At 42.4% G+C, this 14,453-nt stretch overlaps 1 protein-coding gene across 2 annotated transcripts in view; it reads right to left on the bottom strand.

The window, feature by feature from the left end:
* The window catches only part of GLG1 (golgi glycoprotein 1), a 142,486-nt gene that overhangs the window by 5,264 nt on the left and 122,769 nt on the right, over positions 1–14,453 (bottom strand). For both annotated transcript variants that reach the window (XM_081217472.1, XM_081217471.1), the window contains exons 19-25: positions 7,767–7,904; positions 6,280–6,403; positions 5,289–5,431; positions 4,995–5,096; positions 3,744–3,851; positions 1,666–1,786; positions 932–1,038 (exon numbers count right to left, since the gene is read on the bottom strand). In XM_081217472.1, the coding sequence (XP_081073598.1) occupies positions 932–1,038; positions 1,666–1,786; positions 3,744–3,851; positions 4,995–5,096; positions 5,289–5,431; positions 6,280–6,403; positions 7,767–7,904 (843 nt within the window). The remainder of the gene's footprint in view (positions 1–931; positions 1,039–1,665; positions 1,787–3,743; positions 3,852–4,994; positions 5,097–5,288; positions 5,432–6,279; positions 6,404–7,766; positions 7,905–14,453) is intronic.

The following is a 14,453-nucleotide window of genomic DNA, read 5'->3' as shown; positions in this document are numbered from 1 at the left end:
CGCCCACATAGTAACAGCTCTCACACTGAGGACCTGATGGTGTGCTGGCAAAGGGCTCAGCATGTTTCAATCATTTAGTCCTCACGTTAATCCTGGGACGTAGATTTTACTACTCCCACATTATAGATGAAGACCCGGAGGCCCAAGGGGTGGGAAGTGGTCAAGTGACTTGCACAAGGTCACAGGTTCTTACATATTTTGATTTATTTTCTTCATGTTGCTGTCTTTTTAAAAACAAAGAGAAAAGTTGAGATTCTGTCGGGTGCTAATTCTCTGTCGTGACTTGTTTCCACTCACCATCGTATCATCAGCATCCCCCCCACCAAAAACAACTTGCAAACATGACTTATGCTGACTGAATATACTTAATCACTCCCCCAATCGTGGACACTCAAGAGTCTAACCAGTTTTCATCCTCAGTTTTCCTCAGTGCTTTCTCCAGTGGACCTCTGTGGTAGGCTACTATGGCAGAATCAGGACCAAAAGGTTCCCCAGGTGCACACGGACCTGTTCTGTTGAGTCTCAACTTAGCCTGGGTACTGAAAAGGGTCCAGCCCAGAGACGTCTGGGCTGCTTCTATGCTCATCCATGTACTCAGAACAAAGCAAGGAGGCTCCAGATTAATCTGATTTAAGCACCAGCATCTGCCAACAAAAAACTAGCAGTGGAGTCACTGTGAAGCAATGCTCGGTGGCTCAAAGGCGGAAACCAATGACGGAAGAAGGGACTAATTAATGTCTCTGCTGTGCTATCTGGAGATGACGGCTCCAGGCTCACAGAGCCCAGGCGTCTTACAGTGCACTGAGAGATTTTTTCAAATAAACCTACTGCCAGTCTCACAACAAGGACAAGGAGGCCAGTGAAGTATCTCAAAGAGACCTGGGAAACTGATAGAGGAGACGCCACATCAGGAGATTCTCGTGGTCATTACCTTTGCTGCGTAACTCCACATTTCAATCCGGTCATTGAGACGTTTTTTGCACTCAGGTTGTAACCTCACCCGCTTATCCTCCAGGGCCTCCATAAGGCAGGACATTTCTGTGCAAGGGAAAGGGATAAGAAGCGTCTGAAGCTGTACAGAACAGAAATTTCGCTAAGGATGGGGAGAAGGGTACCTAACCACCAGAGAATTCAGATCTGGAGGCTATACAAAGTTAAATCCCTTCAAGGACACTTAATCCAAGATCTAACATGGAGAAGAATACTTAAGGTTGGCTGTCCAGAGTCTCTCTTAAAACCTCTCATTTTTTTCATTGGACACACATGGCTCAGAAACAACCATATACCTGCCCAGGTTCCACCTCACACAGAACCTGTCTGCTGAGCCCACTGTGGCCACTGGGGAAGCTGATGAAGCTGTTCAAGGTTGGACAAGGCAGGGAAGAGGGCCATGATGATAGCTTAACTTTTGCCTCCCTGATAAATAACTCAACTTCCTCTTGTCATCAAATCTTTACCTCGGGTCATGGCTCTGTCAGTTCAAACCTGCAGCAGGATTACTCCTGAACTCACTTTGCCACAAAGGCATCAGCCAGGCCCCCAGTGGATGCTGTCTACGGTTGAGCTGCAGCTACAGAACAGAGTAGCTGGAACTGATGTCTCAGAGGGAGGCTTTGCTCCTCCCAAGATAGTTCAGACAGGGTCAGAGTGAACACTGTGACTTACGACGCCCTCGGCCAGGGGTGATGGCTGCACAGTGGTGTTTAATGTCCAGGGCACAAGCTGTATGAAGAACTGGGTCCACAAAGATGTCTGCTTTGCTCTCCTTCAGCATGTTTAACACTTCCTAAGAAGGGAAGATCATAGAGAGAGCTTTTATAGAGGAAATACATCAGATCTGTTGTCTGTAAATACTTTACACACAAACAAAAAAGTCAAGGAGGGACGATTAAGCCAACAGAGGCTACTCTGAGACAGGTGGCAACGTGGTGATGATGCAAAGAACGCAGATGGTTAGCATCCAATTTAATTCAATAAATACAATTTGGGGACCTAGTGTATGCAGAGCTGTTTGCTAATAAGCAAAGCGAGGCAAGTTTAAGATCAGGTTTGGGTTTGGGGCACTCTGGTATGCTATATTATTAAATACTAAGTGTTAGTCTTTATATTGACTTAATGCAGTTATTTTGTTACTTTAGAAGTCTGAAAATGTGAAAACTGAAAATCAGAGTAATAAGCTATATTAAAATTCCCAAACAGAAAGGTGCATTTGCAAAATGCTTCACTTTACTTCCATTATCCTCAAAAGGAAAGAAAGAACTGGCAGAGCATAACTTCTACTGCCAGAATAATTCTTATTTGAGTTTAAAGATGTTCTGAACAACAGGAATACAAACATGATAGAACTGAAATCAACTCTGCAGACTCTCCATTTATACATGATGAAATTAGAGCAGGTAAAGACAGTCAAAAATTGCTTTAAGTAAAAATTACTTTGTGCTCCACAGACTGTAAAACAACAATAAAACAAACAAAAACAAAAAAAAACCTGAAATGTTGTTCAAAAAGTCCTCCTTGAAGTTGAACGGGATAATTTGATGAAAAAGTATTCAAAGGAAAATATCTGGATTTAGCCTTGAGCCAACTTCTACCACTCCTCAGACCATGTGGAATTAAAACATTTTTAGCAGATGAAAATATCTGCACACAATATTCACAGTGACTCAGTAATATCATTGAAACACTTTTCCAAAAAGAGATAGTGTTTAAAAAAAGATCAAATATATTATTTCACTTTCAATTTTGTAAGATAATATATGCTTAGCTATCTTTTTTTTTAAATTAATTAATTTATTTTTGGTTGCATTGGGTCTTCGTTGCTGCACGTGGGCTTTCTCTAGTTGTGGTGAGTGGGGGCTACTCTTTGTTGCAGTGCACGGGCTTCTCATTGTGGTGGCTTCTCTCGTTGCACAGCATGGGCTCTAGGCGTGCGGGCTTCAGTAGTTGTGGCACACAGGCTCAGCAGTTGTGGCTCGCAGGCTCTAGAGGGCAGGCTCAGTAGTTGTGGCACACAGGCTTAGTTGCTTCACAGCATGTGGGATCTTCCCGGACCAGGGCTCGAACCTGTGTCCCCTGCACTGGCAGGAGGATTCTTAACCACTGGGTCACCAGAGAAGTCCAGCTATCATATTTTTTTTTTTTTTTTTTTTTTTTTTTTTTGCGGTATGTGGGCCTCTCACTGTTGTGGCCTCTCCCGTTGCGGAGCACAGGCTCCGGACGCACAGGCCCAGCGGCCATGGCTCACGGGCCCAGCCGCTCCGCGGCATGTGGGATCCTCCCGGACCGGGGCACGAACCCGTGTCCCCTGCATCGGCAGGCGGACTCTCAACCACTGCGCCACCAGGGAAGCCCAGCTATCATATTTTGATAAATTTGTTTTTATGTGATGTTTCTGAAATGAACTGAATTTGTAGTTTCACTGACTTTTACAAATGCACTACACTTACTGATATATTGGAATTGACATTTTACTTCGGCATAGCACTTAAACAATGACCTTAAACAATGGTCTAGTCATGGGGATGAGACATATTCACAAGTAATTAGTACACGTGAAAGACTATTTAAGTTACAGACAATTAATGGTCAAAAGGCAAATTAGTTTGGTAAGAGGGAACAAGATAGAATTCTGGGAAGGAAGGTTTAGATTTTAGCACTAAGATGTACAGACTATAGCTTTAAGAGAAAGAAGAGGAAGAGGAGAGAAAAGCAAGTGAGAGAAAATGGTGACTGACGGTAGTTACCTTTTTACACATTTCTGTTTTGATTTTGAGCAGGTTAACTTTGAGGCACTCCTCTACTTGACCTGTCTGCTCCTGGGCTGCTGCTTCTTCGGCACATAGACTGGCAATCTGTTCAGGACACACACAAAAAACAAGGGAACCCCTACTCTCACGAGACACCTTGGTCTCTGAAGCATGTCGATTGGAGCTCCTCCCACACATGTGCCCGGGGCTCTTCTCAAACGGATTCCTGGTGGATTTCACTCCCCTCCCTCCCATATGGGATGCCAGGCTCTGTTCTTCACAAGGACTGGCACAGAATTGAAAAACAGTCAGTTCATGCTGTCAACACCAAGACCTGAGTCATCGACTGTCCCAGGGCTGGTCACAAAGAAGGCTACTCTCTGATTCCTCAAGAGGAAGGTCATACAGCCAAGTAAAATCCTAAAAGCAAATGCTTGACATTGACAGAGGTTCAGAGTCAACCCAGCTACACAACTTGGAAACACACACACACACACACACACCCAAAGGGGTCCTGACACATGGCCTGCAGCACAGTTAAAAATTTATCCTTCTTTGGACAGCTTTATGAGTAAGCTTTTTTTGAAATATCTTTAGCTATGTTCCCATATAATGGACATATGTTTTTTGTTTTTTTTGTTTTTTTTTTGCGGTACGCGGGCCTCTCACTGTTGTGGCCTCTCCCGTTGCAGAGCACAGGCTCCGGATGCGCAGGCTCAGCGGCCATGGCTCATGGGCCCAGCCGCTCCGTGGCATGTGGGATCTTCCCAGACTGGGGCACGAACCCGCGTCCCCTGCATTGGCAGGCGGACTCTCAACCACTGCGCCACCAGGGAAGCCCTGGACATATGTTGAACAAGGTTCACTACACAACCTTTTCTAGCTAGAAAGTCAAATAATATCCAAGGACTGGCACTTCGTTAGAGGTATTACAGGAGCACTTTTATCCTTCTGGCAAGTGTTGGGAGTGTTCTGCGTTGAACATCAGAATAAGGAGAGGGAAGAACAAACTAGACGTATACAGATATAAAAAAACGCTGTTCGATAGAGAAATATGGAATCAAAACTGAATAGTGACAGGACTAAGGACAAACCAAATTCAGTGTTACACAGAACCAGGAACTCAGACAGTGGAGAGCCTAGAAGAGTCCTGAATTCAGGGCTGAAGGGAAACAGTAAAGAACTTTTCTCCAGTAAAAACTTCTCTGACCAGCTCTGTTCACAACCAGTTTTGTCCCCAAATCCTACCTCATCTGAGCAGTGTAGCTGGAGCTGAGGATCGAGTCGGTAATCTAGAGCAGACTCCTGGATAATAATCCGGATCTGGTCTTCACAGTCTGAAGAGAGGCGCTACATGTGACAAGGGAGAATATGTCAGACTATTAGAACATGTCAGCTTTTTATCTGGGCCCTGGCTTGGGGAAGGTGTGCAAAAAGGTCTTGGGGAAAGTAGCAGCAAGCTAAGGACCTCCAAAGAAAAAACTGCCAGGACTAGTGGAGGTTCCATAAGTACACCTCTGTGAAAAGCCCAGGGCAGTTTACCTGGTCAGCATATCTCAACTTGAGGCAAGAGATGACTTGACCTTCTAACTCTGAATCATCCTTGGCCTTAGTCAGGATACCATGACAGAATTTAGGAATGTCAGCTTTACAGGCTTTCCTTAGCACAGGGTTTAAGCGGTAATCTAGAGCAGAAAGTAATAAGCACACGGTAAAACACTCCACCTGGATTCACAAATGTTTTGAAATCCACTTACCCAAAGGGGGCATATTATGTCAATGACCACTAATAAACCACTGATTTGTTTATTCGGTAAATGTTTACTGAGCTCTCACTACACTGTTTTATTTTATTTTCGGCCATGTCCTGCAGCTTGTGGGATTGAACCCGGGCCATGGCAGTGAAAGCCTGGAATCCTAACTACTAGGCCACCAGGGAACTCCCTCAACACACTGTTTTAAATCAGCAATATACTGTGGTGGAAGAGCAGACGTGGAGACCCCCAGGAAACGTACTCCACAGTAGCTCTGCAGGATCTATTGAGGCCAACATGCTAAGCAGTCCTCACAAAAATCTAGCAGACATCAGCAAGCAACCTTCCCCATGATATATATTTTTGAAAATTCTGAGAACAGAATATCCAACTCAACTTGACCACTAAGTTACAAGGTCTTGCAACTCAGAGATTAAATTTCTCTATTCTAAAACAGATTACCCATATATTCTCCTGCCACATGCATGAAGTTTTACTGAATTTCTAGACTTTTCAATGAACTTTAGCCCTAATTCATTTTGTACACCCTTCAAAGGCAAGTTTCCCATGTTTTCAGCCTTCTCTTTCCCATGACTTTCATTCTGTTCTTCTAGATGCTCTTCAAGAAAGAAGTAAATCACTTTGCTCATTATATCCAGACTCTTTCCTTAATGTTCAGGAGCAACAAAGCACCTTTAGTTTAATTAGGCAAGTATATGCCCACTCAATTCCTTTCAAGCCATACCCAGCAGGACCAGGAAGCCATGCCAAAATGTTACCAGTGTTCTGGGTGATCTGGCGCTTGGTTATCATCTGTTTGCATTTGGGATCCATCAATTCACTGTTCTTATTTTGCTTCAAGCATTGCAACATAGTTTTGGAATCCGCTTCTGGACAGAATCTCTGCAAAGAAACAAAGTTTTATAAAAGTAGTTACCCAAATATGGCAATTAACACCATATTTGTCACTCTTACATCTTTTGGGGCGCTTATGACAGAACCTAAAGGTATCACTTGGGACGAGTGATACCCAGTGATACCCAGCCTCAAGTTCCCCTTTATCTATTCTCTACTATATTTCTCACATTGCTTTTTACTACTTGTTTCCTATTTTGGATAGGTTGGATTCCCTACTTACATGGCTATGCTACATTACACGGCCTCTCATAAGCTTACATACTGTTTATGCATGAACGTAACATTGTACCAGGTGACCACGTAGCCCTCAAGCCACATCTACCCAATCCCAATGGGAAATTTAGGAATTACCCAGCAACCAGTGTGAACAGGGATGTGGAAGAAGGACCTATCTGGTTCACCTCTTTAACCAGAGGGGCTATAATCCTACCAAATCCTGTGGAGCCAGCCCCTGTACACTTGTTAGTGTCCTTGAAGTCAGAGATTCATTTTGCACTAGCGATAAACTCCGTCTCTATCTGCTAATCCACAGTCTATTAATTATAGTCCACTGTTATCTTAATATGGGGACATGGATTGCTGACTGATTGGTATAGAAGTCATCAAAATCTTACAAACCTCCCTCAAATCAGAGCCTGACATTTCCACTTTTACAGAGGACTCAATTCTTCCAGACCCAGCTAAAGAGACTTCTAACTTTCACAATTCTCTTTGGAGTTTATTGATAGGGTGAGGAGTATCATTTTATTTTAAAGGGAAGCTGAAATAAGGGGTTAGCACTTTAAGTTTAATCTCTTTGTATGTGTGGACAAATAAAGGAACTGACATCCAGGTTCTCCAGTCAGCCCTGCTGCAGGGGGCATTTACTGGAGAAGTAAATGAAGCAAAACAACCTGTAGAACTAAAAAAGCCTTTGATGGTGATAGATGGATGATCAGGATATTTGATGGTGGCTTCCTCAGTATACCTACCACAAACCGCGCTCAAAACCAATCACATATTTAATGGACATCTATTTACTTGTTCCTCAGGTCAAAGTGAGGTTAGCTATCTTAGCTTAATGGTTCTGAAACTTGAGTTTCATTGGAACCCCCGGGGGCTTGTGAAAAAAGAAGGCACCACTCCCAGAGATTGACTCAGAGATTGGGGTGGGGCCTGAGACTTTGTAAGTTCCCAGGTGGTGCTGACGCTGCAGGTCTAGGGACCAGACTTCGAGAACCACAGCCGTAGCTGTATAAAACAGGTTGACACTGAGAGATTATATGAATTTTCTCTGAAATTTAAAGAAGTTTGTGTTTTTGTTACGTTGACTTACCCTGTGCTCAACCCTTGGTTTTGGGTCCCTTACCTTTATCATCTGCTTGCAGACTCTCATGAGTGTATAGTCTAGTTCTGGGTCCATCATCTCTGTCTCCTGCAGCTTAAAGACTTTCTGGTGGCAACGGGTGCTCAGCTGCTTCTTGTTTTCTTTCAGACATTCAATAATCTAGGGCATAACAGTTACGGGCAAGTTAAGAGGTGGATCAGGTACTGATAATCCATGTTTTCTGACTGAAGCATTAAGTTCTTAGTACATTCCTCACTTTTTATACAGGTACCTTTCATTTCTAATTCCTAGGTAATAGGAATCAGGATGTCCTCACAAAGGAGAATTATATTTATAGATTTACAACCCCAAGGCTAATAGCAAACCAAATGTATAAAAATTATGGATAGGGCTTCCCTGGTGGCGCAGTGGTTGCGAGTCCGCCTGCCGATGCAGGGAACATGGGTTCGTGCCCCAGTCCGGGAAGATCCCACATGCCGCGGAGCGGCTGGGCCCGTGGGCCATGGCCGCTGAGCCTGCGCGTCCGGAGCCTGAGCATCCGGAGCCTGTGCTCCACAACGGGAGAGGCCACAACAGTGAGAGGCCCGCGTACCGCAAAAAAAAAAAAAAAAAATATGGATAAAGAACAGGTTGTACTGGAGTCTAAGGGGGAAGGAAACCCTCTCAAGATTCCTGGTTTCTTCTTCCTTCCAGGGCTATTCCTTGTCAAGATTCCTTTTGGAGCATACATCAGGCTCTCTGTCTTTCCCTGGAGCAATAACCCTGACTCGACAGTAAGCACAAGCCAGGAAGTTCAGTTCAACTCACCATTTACCACATGAGAAAAGAGCATTAGATGCCAGCTATGAATGAGACTCAATCCTTACCTTTGAAGACTATATAGTCTCACAGGGCAAAGTTATATAAACAAACAACTACAATAAAAAAGATGAGTGAGTTAACATAAAAGAATAAAGTGCCATGGGATAGATTTTAAGATAGTGAATTAGGTGTATCCTAAAACCTCCCCTTCCCTACAACAAACTTTTAGCTACTATAAAAAAAAGGTAAAGAAAGAAAGCAGATGGGAAGCTGCAGTAGCTAGGGCTGTAGCATGTAGTCATGAGACTTCTAAGAAATCCTCAAGGCACAACCAAGAATCACCAAATACAGTTTACCCTTCAATGACAAGGGTTTGAACTACACAGGTCCACTTATATGAGAATTTTTTTCAATAGTAAACACTACAGTACTACATGATCTGTGACTGGTTGAATCTGTGGATGTGGAACTTCAGATAGGGAAGGCCCAACATATATGGAGGGCTGACTCTATACACAGGTTTTTAACTATGTGGATGTGCAGCACTCCTAACCCCATGCTGTTCAAGGGTCAACTGCAGTTAAGGAACACTAATACCATAAGAAAGATGATAAACAAAATAAATCAAGGCCTCAAAACTGAGGGGAAAAGACAACAGAGCAATCAAACGTATATTTAATATCTTCAGAACAACAGAGAAGAAAATAGTAAATAAGAATCAAGAACAGGTAGTTATGAGAAGAACCAATGAGAGATGTTACAAATGAAAAATAAGTGAAGGGGACAAGACAGTGGAGTAGAAGGACCTGAGCTCACCTCCACTCGCAAAAACACCAGAATCACAACTAACTGCTGAACAACCATCAAAAAAGACTGGAACCTACCAAAAAAGATATTCTACTTCCAAAGACAAGCCACAGTGAGATGGTAGGAGGGGCACATTAATGATACAATCAGATCCTATACCCACTGGGTGGGCGACCCACAAACTGGAAAATAAGTATATCGCAGAGGTTCTCCCATAGGAGTGAGAGTTCTGAGCCCCACCTCAGGCTCCCCAGCCTGGGGGTCTGGCATCGGGAGGAGGAGCACGCAGAGCATTTGGCTTTGAAGGCCAGCAGGGCTTGATCGCAGGATTGCCACGGGACTGGGGGAAACAGAAACTCCACTCTTGGAGGGCTCACACAAGGTCTTGTGTGCACTAGGACCCAGGGGGAAAAGCAGTGACTTCATTGCTGGACTTGGAGGGTCTCCTAGAGAAGCAGGGGGTAGCTGTGGCTCACTGCAGGGACAAGGACATTGGTGGCAGAAGTACTGAGGAGTACTCATTGGCATGAGCTGTCCCAGAGGCCACCATTTTGACACCAAGACATGGCCCCCACCCAACAGCCCTTAGGCTTCGGTGCTGGGATGCCTCAGGCCAAACAACCAATGGGGCAGGAACACAGCCCCACCCATCAACAGACAGGCTGCTAAAAGTCTTCCTGAGCCCACAGCCGCCTCTAAACACACCCCACTGACATGGCCCTGCTCACCAGGAAACCTGCACAAGCCTCTTAGCCCAGCCTCACCCACCAGGAGGCAGACGCCAGAAGCAAGAGGAACTACAATCCTGAAGCCAGTGGGACCAAAAACACAGAAAGTTTGACAAAATGAGATGGCAGAGGAATATGTTCCAGACGCAGGAAAAAAGATAAGACCCCAGAAGAACAACTAAGTAACGTGGAGCTAGGCAATCTACCTGAAAAGAACATTCAGAGTAATGATAGTAAAGATGATCCAACATCTTGGAAAAACAATGGAGTTACATACTGAGAAGATACAACAAATGTTTAACAAAGAGCTAGAAGATATAAAGAAGAAACAAACAGAGATGAACAATATAATAACTGGAATGAAAATACACCAGAAGGAATCAATAGCAGAATAAATGAGGCAGAAGAACAGATAAGTGAGCTGAAGACAGAATGGTGGAAATCACTGCTGCAGGACAGAATTAAAAAAATAAAAAAGAATGAAAAGAAATGAGGAGAGTTTAAGAGACCTCTGGGACAACGTTAAATGTAACAACATTTGCATTATAGGGGTCCCAGAAGGAGAAGAGAGAGAGAAAAGGGCCTGAGAAAATATTTGAAGAGATGATAGCTGAAAACTTCTCTAACATGGGAAAGGAAACAGTCACCCAAGTCCAAGAAATGCAGAGAATTCCAGGCAGGATAAACCCAAGGAGGAACACACTGAGACACATATTAATCAAACTGACAAAAATTAAAGACAAGCAGGAAATACTAAAAGCAAGAAGGGAAAAGCAACAAATAACATACAAGGGAATTCCCATAAGGTTATCAGCTGATTTTTCAGCAGAAACTCTGCAGGCCAGAAGAGACTGGCATGATACATTTAAAGTGATGAAAAGGAAAAACATACAACCAAGAATACTCTACCCAACAAGGCTCTCATTCAGATTTGATGGAGGAATCAAAAGCTTTCCGGATAAGCAAAAGCTAAGAGAATTCACCACCAAACCAGTTTTACAACAAATGCTAAAGGAACTTCTCTAGACAGAAAAGAAAAGGCCATAACTAGAAACAAGGAAAATATGAATGGGAAAGCTCACCAGTAAAGGCAAACATACAGTAAAGGTAGGAAATCATCCACAAATATGGTATCAAAACCAGCAGTCGTGAGAATAAGAGAGTACAAATGCAGGATATTGGAAATGCATTGGAAATTAAGAGACCAGCAACTTAAAACAATCTTGTGTATATATATAGACTGCTATATCAAAACCTCATGGTAGGCACAAACCAAAAATCTACAATAGATATACACACAAAGAAGAAAAAGGAATCCAAACACAACACTAAAGACAGTCATCAAATCATGAGAAGAGAAAAGAGGAAGGGAAGCAAAAAAACCTACAAAAAAAACTAATCCAAAACAATTAACAAAATGGCAATAAGAACATACATATAGGTAATTATCTTAAATGTAAACGGATTAAATGCTCCAATCGAAAGACTCAGACTGGCTGAATGGATACAAAAACAAAACCCATATATATGCCATCTATAAGAGACCCACTTCAGATCTAGGGACACATACAGACTGAAAGTGAGGGTATGGAAAAAGGTACTCCGTGCATATGGAAATCAAAAGAAAGCTGGAGTAGCAATACTCATATGAGACAAAACAGACTTTAAAGACTATTACAAGAGACAAAGAAGGACACTACATGATGATCAAGGGGTCACTACAAGAAGATATAACAATTGTAAATATATATGCACCCAAAATAGGAGTACCTCAATCTATAAGGCAAATGCTAACAGCCTTAAAAGAACACATCATCAGTAACACAATAATAGTGGGGGACTTTAACACTGCACTTACATCAATGGACAGACATAAAATCAATAAGAACATAGGCCTTAAATGACACATTAGACCAGATGGACTTAACTTATATTTATAGAGCATTCCATCTGAAAGGAGCAGAATGCATGTTCTTTTCAAGTGCACATGGAACATTCTTCAGGATAGACCACATGCTGGGCCATAAAGCAAGCCTCAGTAAATTTAAGAAAACTGAAATCATATCAAGCATCTTTTCCGACCACAACACTGTGAGATTAGAAATCAACTACGAGATAAAATAGCATCAGAAAATATAAAGTACATAGGGATAAATCTGACAAAAGATGTAGAAAAGCTGTACACCAGAAACTAAAAATCATTGCAGATATAAACCAATAAGAAAACCTAAATAAATGATAGTATGAGGGGAAAAACACCTTATCTATAGAGAAAGAGATTTTAGTAGATTGAATTTTGGTTCCCCAAAAGATATGTGTAAGTCCTAAACCTGTAGCTGTGAATGTGAACATCTGGGAGAAAAATTCTTTGCAAAAGTAATTAAGTGAGGAATCTCAAAATGAGATCATCTTGAGTTATCTGGATGGGCCCTAAATCTAATGTAAATGTCTTTATAAGTTTATAAGAATAAGAAAATATACATAATACACAAAGGAGAGACACAGAGGAGAAGGTCATGAGAAGATGGAGGCAGAGACTGGAATCATGCAGCCCCAAGTCAAGGACTGGAACCACCAGAAGATGGAAAAAGCAAGGAAGATTCCACCCTAGAGCCTTAGGAAAGAAAGTAGTCTTGCCAACACCTTGATTTCGGACTCCAGGCCTCCAGAACTGTGAAATAATAAATTTGTTTTAAGGCACCCAGTTTGTGGTAATTTGGCAGCTCTATTAAACTAATATACAGATGCAAGAATTACAGTGGACCTCTCATCAGACACTATGCAGAAAACAGTGTGAAGTGAAATATTTAAAGTATTGAAAGAAAAAAAAATCCAGCAACCCAGAATTCTATATCCAGCAACCTAGAATTCTATATCCAGCAAAACTGTTCAAAAATGAAGAGAAGAGGGGCTTCCCTGGTGGCGCAGTGGTTGAGAGTCCGCCTGCCGATGCAGGGGACACGGGTTCGTGCCCCAGTCCGGGAAGATCCCACATGCCGTGGAGCGGCTGGGCCCGTGAGCCATGGCCACTGAGCCTGTGTGTCCAGAGCCTGTGCTCCGCAACGGGAGAGGCCACAACAGTGAGAGGCCCGTGTAGCGCAAAAAAAAAAAAAAAAGAAGAGAAGATAGACTTTCTCACACAAACAAAAACAGGGAATTCATTGCCCATACATGTACCTTGTAAAAAAAAATGTTAAAAAAGAAGTTCTTTGGGCAGAAGGGAAAATATATAGGTCAAAACCTTGGCTCTACATAAAGAAAGGAAGAGCATTAGAGAAGGAAAAAAGTGAAAAAAATGATTTATTTTTCTTATTCTTAATTGATCTGATAACTGCCTAATAACAATGTACTGGGAGACCACAGCATATGCATAAAAAGTGAATAATAGCAATGTCACAAGGGATGGGTGGAAGGAATTGCGAATGCTCTCTAATAAAATACATACACTATATGAGAAAAAAAAAAGAAATGAAAAATAAAACCCAACTGGTAGTCTCTCTAAAGAGCAGGATGGAAAGTGCTAAAGGATAAATTATGAAGCTGGGAAACAGAACTGAAAAATTACCTCAGTGTAGTACAGAGAGATGAAGAAGTGAAAAGCATAAAAGAAAAATTGAGAGACATGGAGGACAGATTCAGATGCTCCAAATGTCTAACAGGAGTTCCAGAAGGAAGGAAAAGGAAGGCAATATTTGAAAGGTTTGAGAATTTCCTAGAACTGAAGTAAGACATGAATTCTGAGACTGAATGAGCCAACCAGGATAATGAAAACAAAAACCGTATCTAATTATATCAGAGTGAAATTACAGATCATTAAAGGTAAAGAGAAAACTCAGAGGTAGATTAACTACACAGAAATGAGAATCAGATTGACATCAGACTTTGCATCACCAACAGCAGATACTAGAAGATAACAAAGCCATTATCTCAAAGGCTAAAGCACCTGGCAATGCCCTGAACTAGAAGAGGTAGATGAGTCAATGGAAGAACATTAAAAACAAAAACAAATAAACACTTGATTGCATTTCATTCCTGACGATTCTGGGTAGGGCCCTGTTCTGTGAATTAGGGAAAGAAAACCTCCCATGATGGTTCTTACGTGACCTCTAGTTAAGAACTTCTGTGCAATGGGATCATATGAGGGAATCATTTTGGAGGTGCAGAGTGTTGGGAAAGCTATAGAGAGGAGGAGGCATTTGAAGGATAATTAGGAGTTTACTAGGCAGACAAGGTGGGGGAGGACAAGGTAACCTGAAAGAGGAAAGAGAATGAATAGGTGACAAAGAGGAATGAAGGTGAGTAAAAGTAGTCTGTTTGGGAAAAGTAGCCTGGCGTAGCTTAAGAAGGGATGATCAGGCTGGATAGGACGTGA

This window comes from Mesoplodon bidens, assembly GCF_964165515.1.
Source record: "Mesoplodon bidens genome assembly, chromosome: 18".
NCBI lineage: Eukaryota > Metazoa > Chordata > Mammalia > Artiodactyla > Ziphiidae > Mesoplodon > Mesoplodon bidens.
The sequence above is the reverse complement of the archived record's forward strand: the minus strand, read 5'-3'. Positions and strand labels throughout refer to the sequence as shown.